The sequence below is a fragment of the Tasmannia lanceolata genome, unplaced genomic scaffold, assembly GCF_043159265.1.
Source record: "Tasmannia lanceolata isolate RefF3 unplaced genomic scaffold, GAP_Taslan_0.1 ptg000018l, whole genome shotgun sequence".
In the NCBI taxonomy this organism is placed as follows: domain Eukaryota; kingdom Viridiplantae; phylum Streptophyta; class Magnoliopsida; order Canellales; family Winteraceae; genus Tasmannia; species Tasmannia lanceolata.
The window spans coordinates 58,848,825-58,861,006 of record NW_027518695.1 but is presented as its reverse complement, the minus strand read 5'-3'; the positions used below and the strand labels follow the sequence as shown (position 1 = coordinate 58,861,006).

At 37.1% G+C, this 12,182-nt stretch overlaps 1 protein-coding gene and 1 long non-coding RNA gene across 10 annotated transcripts in view; one reads left to right on the top strand and one right to left on the bottom strand.

Annotated features, from left to right (window-relative positions):
• Positions 1-4,279: 4,279 nt before the first annotated feature.
• Positions 4,280-10,589, top strand: LOC143849704 (uncharacterized). Of its 9 annotated transcripts, none has more exons than XR_013235783.1 (6): positions 4,280-4,853; positions 5,005-5,385; positions 5,501-6,353; positions 6,462-6,573; positions 7,169-7,301; positions 10,230-10,589. It is a non-coding gene; the product is annotated as an uncharacterized LOC143849704 (long non-coding RNA). The 9 variants fall into 9 exon arrangements; XR_013235782.1 differs by having other exon boundaries at positions 7,169-7,369; XR_013235785.1 differs by lacking the exon at positions 10,230-10,589 and adding an exon at positions 7,453-7,614.
• A 1,315-nt stretch (positions 10,590-11,904) lies between these two features.
• Positions 11,905-12,182, bottom strand: part of LOC143850537 (receptor-like cytosolic serine/threonine-protein kinase RBK1) — a 115,294-nt gene continuing 115,016 nt past the window's right edge. Inside the window, exon 5 of the mRNA XM_077359779.1 lies at positions 11,905-12,158. Within this exon, the coding sequence (XP_077215894.1) occupies positions 12,075-12,158 (84 nt within the window). The 3' untranslated portion in view covers positions 11,905-12,074. The remainder of the gene's footprint in view (positions 12,159-12,182) is intronic.

Below are 12,182 nucleotides of genomic sequence, written 5' to 3'. Positions count from 1 at the left end.
GGGCTATGATTTGGCCTTTATTCTTCTAGATCTACTCCCCAAAATCTCTTTCCATTTTCCAAATCTCCTCTCCAAATCTCTTTATCTTTTCTTGCTATAGATTTTTGGCGTGGCCTTTTTCTTCATCTTCAAGGTGCACACTAAGTCTTTGGTGAAATGTCCGAGAGAGGTGTGGTGCCTTGATTGTCTTCTTTTCTTTGCAAGTTGAAGGTATTTGGCCTTGAACTTGAGGGGGAGTGTTGTAATGTTCTGCTGTTGTTATGTTGTTCTTTTTCTTGTGGTTGTCTTCTTTTGTTGTCTTTTCTAGAGAGGGAGTGTTAGTGTTGTCTCCTTGTTATCTTTTCTTGTGTTGTTGTGTCCGGGCTCATATAGTCTCGCCCGAGGGGGAGTATTGTTGGTGGTTCCGTTCTTCGTCCTTCGTCCTTCGTCATGATGTCTCCTCATTGATGTATTTCACCATTCCTTCGTGTTGTGAGTTTCTTCTTCTCTTTATGTTCTTCCGTCTCCTTGGTGGTTGTTCTTCCATTGTGTCAGTTTTTCTTGTTTGTTGTTTCCTCCTTGATGTCTTCTTTTGGTGTAGTTTTACGAATTATTGTCCTGCTTTATGCCTTATCAGTCACCGGGCGATGGTTTCCCCATCGTTAGTCGGTTCACCAGGCGATAGTTTGCCCATCGTTGGTCGGTTCACCCGGCGATATTTTCCCCGTCGACCTTCTTTCCAGATGATGGTGTCCCCATCGTTGGTTGGCTCTCTTCAAGCGACGATTTTCCCGTCGAGCTCTCATCAGGCGACGATGTTCATGTCGTCGGCTTTCTTTCCAGACGATGGTGTCCCCATTGTTGGTTGGCTCTCTCTTTAGGCGACAGTTTCCTGTTGACCTCTCTTTGTTAATTGCTAGTCCCTGTTTGGTTTGGATTTTGAGAACCGATTGTGAGTTAAAAACTTATTATTGCTGACTCACTATTGGTTGTCAAAATCCAAAACAACCTGGCTTCAGTTGAGGTGGTCAACAATTGGTACTATATCAAATCGGGTCAACCGGACCCAACCCAACCCGAATTGGAAATCAGGTTGGGTCGGGATGAGGAAATTGCAAATCGGGTTAGGTCGGGTTGAACCCAGTCGGTTGGAAATCGAGAACTACTTTTCCTTATTCACTTTGTACGGGTCAAATTACGGAGAGTTTGATATTACAAATGCAGGACACCTGTAAAAATATTGATGAATTATGGGCACCTTAAGAGGAACAACAATTATCGAAACCTCTATAGATTGGACGGCTAGGATCAGCCTATGGAAATTATTTTACGGGTACAACCTATTTACGTTGTGTTCCATCACATGGACGGTTTAGATCAACCTATGATGTGGTCTGTACAATTCTTTTTCGGCCCGTGGATCGCACGGGGTTTTTTGCTAGTATATATATATATATATATATATATATATATATATATATATATATAAAGAGGGAAGGGGAAATTACTATTTATCTATCTATCTATCTATCTATCTAATATAATAAGGAGGGAGGGGTGTTTAGAGTTGGCTGCTTAGGTGGCACCCCTCCCCTTCCTCCCTCACGTCGTCGACGTTAGAGAAATGCCTAATATGCCCTGACATTCCCACTTGTATGAGTTTCAAATACCCCCGCCGGTCCTCAAGCCTTTACACGAAGCATTACCCTTTTACCATTAACCCCTCTGCTGCTATCTAACATCTATACCTGTAAGAAATTATTTGAGGGTAAAATCGTAATCTACATACGAAAAGTACCGACACAAGGTTCCAGTCTATGACAATTATGGAAAAAACTTCCAAGAAAAGGTAAAGACATATGACAATGACGAAAGAACTACTTTATATTACTTATGCAAGACACTTCCAAAATATTGACGGATTTCAGGCACCTGAAGAGGAACAACAATTATGGAAACCTCTATCGATTGGAGGGGTAAGATCAGCCTATATCGATTAGAGGGCTAGGATCAGCCTATGGAAATGATTTTTCGGGCACAACAGATTGATGTTGTCTTCCATCACATGGACGGTTTGGATCAACCTATAACCCTCTATAGATCGGAGGGTTCGGATCAACCTATGCAAATTATTTTTGGGGCACAACCTATGTAGGCAGTGGCCCATCTAATGGACGGTTTGGAACATCCTATGGTACGGGCCATAGCGTACATTTTAATAAAGTCAGGAGTGCGATCATCAAATTACGGTGGGTAGTGCCATTATACAATATGGTAGTGAGGACATTAGCACTATATTTTACGGGCACAACCGATTGATGTTGTGTTCCATCACATGGACGGATTGGATCAACCTATAACCCTCTATAGATTGGAGGGTTCGGATCAACCTATGAAAATTATTTTTGGGGCACAACCTATGTAGGCAGTGGCACATCTAATGGACGGTTTGGATCATCCTATGGTACGGGCCATAGTGTACATTTTAATAAAGTGAGGAGTGCGATCATCAAAATACGGTCAGTAGTGTCATTATACAATACGGTATTGAGGACATTAACACTATATATAATTCGATGTTCTCACGCGGGTCGGGTTCAACCCGAATTTGGGTTGGGTCAGGTTAAGCTTTTTCGCAAATCGGGTTGGTTGGGTTTGGAAAAATCAACCAGAATTGGAAATCGGGTCGCGTCGGGTTGGGCTGTCGGGCAACCCGACCCGACCCGACCTGAAACCCAAATTTGGGTTCCATCTGAAGAAGTTCTGTATGTGTTTTGTAAAAAACGTTTTCTTGTTTTTTCATATACTTTTTTCTTGCCGTGTCGTGCAATTTTTTTTACACAAAAATTTATTACAAAATTTTGTATCATATACTTTTTTCCCCCCGCATCTTGCATCTTTCACTTTTTTTGACTTCTTTTAACAAAGGCATCCAGTCAACCCACATATTCTCAATCCTACCCGCTCCTTTATGCTTCTTAACAAAGGCACCCATTAAAGCCACATAATTTCAATCCTACCCCCCGTCCTTTATGTTTTTTTAATTGAAATAGTCTCCACAGTCCACACTGCACAATTTGGATCATCCTATGGTATGGGCCATACCGTACTTTAATAAAGTGAGAATTCTTATCATCAAAATATAGTAGTGCGGATAACATTTTCCTTTGTTAATTGTTACTCCCTGTTTGGTTTGGATTTTCATAACCGATTGTGAGTTAAAAACTGATTATTGGTGACTCACTATTGGTTCTCAAAATCCTAAACAACCCAGCTTAAGTTGAGGTGGTCAACAATTGGTACCATATCAAATCGGGTCAACCTGACCCAACCCCAATTGGAAATCGGATTGGGTTCAATTCCGGTTGGGTTCGGTTGAGGAAATTGCAAATCGGGTTGGGTCGGGCTGGGTTGGAACCATTAACCCCTTTGCTGCTATCTAGCATTTATAATTGTGAGAAATTATTTGTGGGTAAATTCATCAATTGCTTTGTCATTTAATATGGAAAGAACCGACACAAGGTGCCTGTATATGACAATTACGGAACAAACTACCAAGGACATATGACAATGACGAACAAACTACTTGATATTACGCATGCAGGACAACTTGCAAAATATTGACGGATTCCGGGCACTTGAAGAGGAACAACAATTATGAAAACCTCTATCGATTGGAGTGCTAGGATCAGCTTATGGAAATGATTTTAAGGGCATAACCGATTGATGTTGTGTTTCATCACATGGACAGTTTGGATCAACCTATAATGTGGTCTGTACAGTTCGTTGTCGGCCTGTGCATCAACTGGAGGGCTAGGATCAGCCTATGTAAATGATTTCACGGGCACAACTGATTCATGTTGTGTTCCATCGCATCGACGGTTTGGATCAACCTATACTGTGGTCCGTACAGTTCTTTGTCGGCCTAGAAAACTTTTTCTTTTGCAGTTTTTTTTCATTATTTGGTAAGTGGTTATGCATACTTTTTTGGCTTATTGTTTCTACATAGTTTTTAACTATTTTTTTCTGTATCATATTCCTTTTTTTTTCCCGTGTCGTGCATCGCGCGTCGGGAGGAAAAGCCCAGGCTTTTTTTAATTTCTTGAAAAATCGGTGGGATTAACACCTCACTTTTTTTTACTTTTTCTAACAATCTATTAATGTTGTGTTCCATCACATGGACGGTTTGGATCAATCTACGATGTGGTCCGTACAGTTCTTTGTCACGGGGTTTTTTACTAGTCTACTCTTATAAAGAGGGAAGGGGAAATTACTGTTCATGTGTACATGTCAGCCTCCCCTTCGTCCTCCCGTATATTTTTGGGTTTTCATAAATTCCAAAAAAACCTTAAAAAAACAAGAAAAATGAGAGAATTCCGAGGAAAACTATGAAAGACAAGAGATGGGAATAAAAAAAACCTACGGACTAAAATTTCGCGAGATTTTGGGCGGATTTCTTGAGATCTTGGTGGTTTTTTCGTTTCAGATAGGATTTGGGCTACACGGGTTTAACGAGATCTTGCCTGGATTTTCCGTTTCCAATTTCTCTTGCTTCTCGAGTCCCGCCTCGAGACGCGCACCACAACCACCATCCAGATACTTCCGTCAACCTCGAAATTTCTGGATTTTTCTTCGACTTCGGCTAGATTTCAGCCATATTCTCCCACCTGCTCTTTCTCCTCAACCCCCTTCTCTCTCTGTAACATCTCTTATTTCCTGTAAAACTAAAACCCCATGAGAGGTCTCTCTTACCATGCAAAAACCCGAAATGGAACTCACAGACATCTCTTTTTGGTGTTGATTCTGCACCTTCCAATTCTTCTAGGGTTTCCATGGTTGTTTTGTTGATCTTCTTCATCATCTTCCCTATATGTGTGAGATCAAACCCTTCTGATCTATTAATATCTTTGTTCTTCTATTTTGGGTCTCTTTTCCCAGTTATTTTAGGTTTTATTTCCCACATATTTTTTTATATTTATCTTCATTTTTTTCTCATGTCTTTTTTTTCATTTTCATTTGCTACAGATCTTTTTTCTGGTAGTTTCGGATCTCCCAGAGAGCCACCGGCTCTCTCAAGCCTTCTATGATTTGAAGGGGTTCGATGAGGATACCAAGTTCCAGGATATCCCCATAGAGCAAGGGAGTTTTCCCAACTGCTAGATTGTGTGCCCAGTTTCTTTTTCCATTTTTCAATTCATGGATTTATTGTTCTTTTATTTCTGCTGAATTGAGTTTCATTTTCAAACACTGAAGGTGCTTATTCCTGCAGATTTCTTCCATTTAGGGACTTCCAATCTGATCTACGATTTTGATCGATTTTGTGGCTTTCTTTTATGATCTCTGCTGTTGAAAGAAGAAGAAGAAGAAGAAGAAAAAGGAATCCCTTTGTTTAGAATGATATAGCATGTAAGTAAGATTTGTTCTCCTTATGCATTTGCCTTTTTCAGTTTTTCTTCTCAGGTTTTTTTTTTCCTTCTCTTCTTTCTATTGTTCTGCTGACTATTTATTGTTGTGATTGCAGATGATTTTGCATTAGTAAAGCTTTGAGATGGTCGGAGAAATAATTGAAAAAACACTAAAATTTCAGGTTATCAGACAAATTTCACCTCATCCCAATTCACGTCAGAGATATTTTTGGCATAGTCTTCTTCTTACCCCATTTAACACGGGTCAGAGATATTTTGTTTTGCATAGATATCTAATATCTTCTTACCATGTTTAGGACCTTCTTCTGCAAATTCCTTGGATTTACCCCTAGAGATCTGAAAACTGTTTTTATTTCTTATTCTGTCACTTATTTAATCTTTCTATTTTTAATGGTTTTAAGGTTTTTAGGGTTTTAATGACTGTGGTTTTTTATAAGAGTAATTTGATTTTTAGAAGAGTAATTTGTTTGATTGTGTAGTTTTGCCCCAGAAATTTGGTATGGGTTTGTGAGATATGCGTTGGGAATCTCATCTTGGTTAGAAAGTTACAAATTTGATGTGGAAATTCTAAGTTTCGGATACTATGTAAGATTAGGTTATTCGGATTGATGTTTGGTTTGAATAGTTGATTTTCATTCAGTGCAAACATGGAAATATGAGGTGGAAATAAATTAAACAGTACAATCCTTTGTTTTAATATAGACATGTCTTTCAGCTGCAAGGCTCCCTCCACAAAGGTAATATTTTCTTCTTTTTCTCACCTTGAATTTCTTTTCGTTCCAACCACTGTAGGGAAGCAATTAAACTTTGCCATTTCAGAGGCTTGGTATGATTTTGCATCGGTGGCTGAAAACAGGTTTTGTAATCGATGGCTTTTAACCGTGCAGCAAATAAAGAAAGTAATGGTTGTGGAAGGGAGATCCAATTTTTGCCAGTTTCATATTTTCGGTAGGGTAATTATTATGCAACGAAGCCCTTCCAATGGGTTTCCATCCATTGTTTTCAGCTATTTCATTTTCCTCTCATATCTGAATATGATTTTTTTATGCACGCCAGATGTTTGATGGAATGCTTCAATGAGACATTACTGATCTTGGCGACATGACTATCCATGGTCCGTCACCGAGAGCAACTATTACTCTGATCCATATGATTTTTCTCTCTAGATGTAAGCCTCATTTTTTGCTTAATTCCGTTTATATTTTTTATTATTTGTCTTCTTTGCTCCCACTCCCATGCCATTTCTAGATTTTTCTCTCTAGATGTAAGCCTTATTTTTTGCTTAATTCCATTTATATTTTTGATTGTTTGTCTTCTTTGCTCCCCCACTCCCATGCCATTTCTATCTTGATCTCCCTTTTTCCCGTGCGATGTGCAAATTCTATGCAACAGAAACAAAGGCATCATTTCTATTGTATTCCTTTGCTGTTTTAAGTTCTGAATTTTGGAGATAAGTACATTAATATGTTGTATAGGTTTACCTTTCTCTTCGCATTTTTCTGTTCGTATGTTGCTTCTAATGAATATAGGCTTTATGATTCTAATGAATTATGTTATGGCATTTATTGGTCGAACCATGTTTCTTTATGAAGTCATGGAAGTGGTTCAACCATTTATTGGTTAAATCATGTTTGTTTCTTTATGAATTTTTTTTTGAAACAGCAATATATTGAAAAAGGAACCTAGATGGTCCACCAGAAATACAAATTTCTTTATGAAATTATGCACAATTTTTTTATTAATTTTTTTCATGTGAATTGCAGATAAAGAGGATGATACATATGGTTTACCATGGAAGTATTGTGGGCTTCAGACGTTATGATACAAATGGTTTACGATGGAAGTATTGTTGGCTACAGGCGTTTCATCTCTTGAACTATTTATGCATGTGCTTGGGTAAAATCTCTCGCAAATGAAACATCGAGTTTATGGAGGCAATATTCATTGTTTTTTCACCATTAAAGGTTATGCTAACCATTAATTCAAGTTTTCTGATATATATATTGTATGCTTTTGAATTGCTCCATCAAGTGTTTTGCATTTGCAGGTTAGGGGAGCAATCATATGTATGTGGCCAATTATGGATTTGTTATTTTTTCTTCTTTTTCGTTTTTGCTAACTTGGAAGAAGAGTGTCTTTTGGAGACTTGAAACTTTGTTTTTCACTTTTCATCTTCCACCTTTAATTTTCACCTATTTTCTTCCATGTACATTATAGTTCATAGTTAAGACCTGCTTTAAATTAGAAAATTCCAAGACTATCTCTACTTCTTTACGAGCCATCCTTTCTCGCTTGAATACTCTGGTTCTTTCTCCATTGCCACCATTGGAGCTCCCTGTCTCTCTCGCCCTGCTTCCCATTGCCACACCTATTTTCCGAAAGATGCCCTCACTCCTTTCTCTGCCTAAAACTATGCTCTACGGTCGAAAAACCCTTTCTCTACCCCCTCCCTCGAAGTGAAAGATTCATGATCCTCCCATGCTGATGCCTCAATCTGGTATAGGTGATTTCCTAATCGATTGAGCCTTTTTTGGACGTTTTTATCTATTTATTTTTCATAACATTCTTCTCATTTTGAAAACCCTAGCTTTGAAGAAGTCTACAGATTTCAGATTCAGGAATCAATGGTGAGGTTAAAAAAATAAAAAATTTGACAATGGTTTTTCAAAACCCTAGATTTCAACATGCCTTGGTTACAGATTTCAGATTCGGGAATTAATTTGCGCGGCAACTGTTCGCAAAAACTAAAAAGTTTGCGAATGAAAAATTTAGACTTCAATAGGGGTGTAGAAAGTCTAAAAATAAAAAAGTTAAATCAGAATATGAAAAATTTGGGAATGATTTTTCAAAACACTAGATTTCGATCTGCCATTGTTACGGATTTCATATTAAAGAATCAATTGGTGATGAGCTGAAATTGGTACTCGTACTACCATGTTTTGATAATTGCACAAACTCACCTTCCTTTTCCTTTTTAATTGAGTTCTGAGAGCTTTTTGGGCATTGTAATAACATTTGACAGCTGGTCAAATAATGAAAGGCAAGACGAGTTACTGCAATTATCAAAACATGGTAGCGAATATCAGTAGACTTTATTTTATTGTATACTCTTTCATGTGGCCATGATCTCTGGCATTTTTTAATTCGTTGGATTTTGAGGTTGAATTCCTTTTTTGGATAAGATTTCAAGTTATTGCCGTAGAATTTTATGGTATTGCTGGAGTCTTTGTTTGATTTTTTTTTTTCTGAGAATGTTATCAGTTTGATTTTCCAGAGAATGTTATCCGTTTGATTATTCTTTTCCATGTACTACAATCCTTATGTTTTTTAATCTTTTTCAGTAACTTGGTTCTAATTAGGGCTAAATGATCATAAGCCATTGGATTTGATGAGTTTTGATTCCAATGACATCCATAAATAGGGGCCACTAATCAAAGGGTTACGTTCATCCCAAGTCCCCCATTTTTGGGCATACATGACTTATGTATCGGGCCATTACCTGAATGGTTTTCTTTAATTTATCTTGTGGTAGAGCTTCTTTCTAGCTACTTGATTAACCATTTCACTTCAGTTTTTCCTCTCTTAACCATATTTGATTGAGAAGCTGGAATACTCTCAGCTATATTAGAAATCAAGTTCTTTTAAGAATTGTAGATTTTTCTGCATTTTGAGCTACAAAACCTCTTGCCCTTGGTCAACTCCTGTAGCTAAAAAATCTGTTTAAATTTGCTTTGAATACTATAAATATTTGTGATTTATTTAATCATAAATGTGCAGTTCCGTGCTGTATGTATTTGTTTATTAACTAAATCATTTGGTTATGATGTTATCGATATGTATCTTTTGCACGTCTATCTATGTCTTTATCATTGCCAATGAACAAAGATAGAAATAAGAACCTCTTTTCTATTTTTATTTTATTCTTTTTATGATTTCATTCATTTAATTTCGAGATTGCAAAAGGAGGTCACATGAGGAGTACCTTAACTGAAATGACATTTGGAATATATGTATCGGGCACTGAAGGTTTGGATGACTTTCCGAAAAATTTCCTTCAATTATGCTTTTTCTGCTATGCTGCTTGAAATACAGGCAAGCTATTCACCAAAGCAGATATCTATATCCATATCAATCTTATACATGCATGCATATATCCTGTACAAAATGCAAATTTGTTTTGATGGAGGTGTTACTTTCATCTTTTCTGCATTTTGGTCTTATTAGTTGCATATAAAATGAATTTCTTGATTCTGGTCTTAATTATATCTTCTTGCTGCTTCTTTGATATAATATTTACCGGTTGATACATATTGCGTTTTGATCATTCTATTGTGAGCAATTATTAAATGTTGATGTGAAAGAGGTGTATCAGGGTCATTTTCAGTAGAAATTGTTGATTTTTTGAACTTTGTATCTTCTTTATCTTACGTTGGTGGTTCTCCAATTCATTAATGTTTTTTGCCTCATAAAATCGGCTCTTCAGTTGACCACTGCAAAATGAGCTTGGTAAGAATTCTCACTCCCCATTATAGATTTTTAAAAACTCTTTAGTTTGTCTTCAATGTCGTATTTCCTTTTTATGCTTGAAACTTTAGTTTAGAATATGTACTGCTCATCGAGGGTCTCTTATGTTTCTGTCCTGACTTAAATTGAAAGTACAACAAGGTTTCTATCTTACCGGGAATGAGTACTCTGGGCTTCATAATGAAAATTTTAAGGACTTACTTGGACAATATAAATCCAGTCCACAAGAGCTGGAATTTGTTATGGGATATTTTCTTTGTACAATTTTTACTAGCCAAGTGGTTATACTCTTATATGCAGAATAAATTATACATTTCAACTTTGTTTTTATTCAAATTCCATTGGGAGTTAATCGGTGTGAATATTTTCCTTTGGGAGATCTCTGTGATGAACCTCTGCGAGCTGCAAACTATTCCAGATTGTTGACTCTGTTACTTTTGTATTGCCCGAGTTTTGCAACCCTATGGAAAATTGGAGAAGCCTAGATTCTTTGTGGCACTGCATCAAGTTTAAATAGATGCTCAATGTCTAAATTGAGTATCCTTTAATTATGTAAGAACCAACCCATGTCAAAGACTATAACCATCCAATCTCAAATATTAAATAGAATGTTTTAATCAAAATGTAATGTTGTCAATTATTTCATCTCTCTATTGTCAATTGTTTTAATGCTTCTTATAATTAACCATTATCTTTTTCTTCATCACCCGTGCATCGCACGGGGTTTTTTACTAGTATATATATATATATATATATATATATATATATATATAGAGAGAGAGAGAGAGAGAGAGAGAGGAAAAGGAGTGTGCGGTCAAGTGCACCTAAGCTGCTTAGGTGCGGTCGAGGGCCCAAACACATGGGTCTCACATTTTTTGTGTTGATCAAAACCATTAATTTGCAAGGCCCCATCATAGATAGGGTGTGTACAAAAAATCAGGTCCATTTGATCATCCTAACCCTTCCAAAAGTGGAGGGCAAAAATGGGCAGATTTGTGGCAAATGGTGTATGTCCATTTTGACCTCCACAAATGGATAGGTTAGGATGATCCTATGGAGCTGATTTTTTGTACATACCCCATATATGTAAGGGCCTTTCAAATGAATGCTTTGGATCATCCTAACAAAGTGGGCCCACATAAGCTTGGTGCGCTCGACCGCACCTAAGCTTGGTGCGGTCGACCACACAATCTTATAACTCATATATATATATATATATATATATATATATATATATATATATAGCTGTGATAGAACTTGAGACCTCAAGGTCGAGGAACAAAGCCTCAACCATTGAGCTACAGGTCCAACCCCAAAAATCATCGAGTATTAACACATTATATCTATCAAACGTAATACAACTTTATTTAATACTTAAAATCCTAATTTCACCCGAATACTTGCTCTATTTTTTTTCAGTTTGGGGGGGATTATTATAGTCTCCTACAGCTAGTTAGAGAATTGTGAAATAAAGAAAGGAGTGCCATTATTAGAATGAGGAAGTGCGTGTGTTCTCATTTTAGAAACATTAAAAGTTCTCCCCCTTAGGAAGTTTCCAACGTCTCTTTCTATTTAGTCTTAAATTAGGCCATGTTTTTGAGATAGGGGTAGGGCCGGGTAGGAGGAGAGATTTGAGAGGACACGAACGAGGAGTCATTGCAAGGTGGCTAAAAAACAAGAGAGCTTTTAATGTTTCTAAAATGAGAAAACATGCACTCCCTCATTCTAATAATGGCACTCCTTTCTTTACTTGACAACTTTCTAATTAGTTGTTGGAGACTATTATAATCACTCCAAAACTAAAAAAAACTTTTAAATAGAGTGAGCATTTGGGTGAAATTAGGAGTTTTAAGTCCTAGATAAAGTAGTTGGGTGACTTTACGTCTTGGATAAAATTTTGTTAGCTGTATACATGATTTTGTCTAGAAATGGTTTTGGGCAGATAAAGATTTTTTAGTTGTGAGATTTTATACGGTGCCCGAGGGTGAAGTCCCTTGATATTTGAAACAACTAAAGAGAGAGACATATTTTGTAACACCAGAATATTCGCTTTTCAATAGTGAAACCATGGTTTACACTGGCCCAAGATCCACAACCGAAAGAGAAAGGTGGGGTCCACCAAATGAAGCATAGTGAAGTTGTTTCTTACCCAAATGTTCCTTCAATGGGGAAAACTATGTGGTGGGTCCATTTCTCAGGAAGCCATTTTGCTAATCCAAAATCCGAAATCTGCAAGGTGAAAGGAGAAAATGA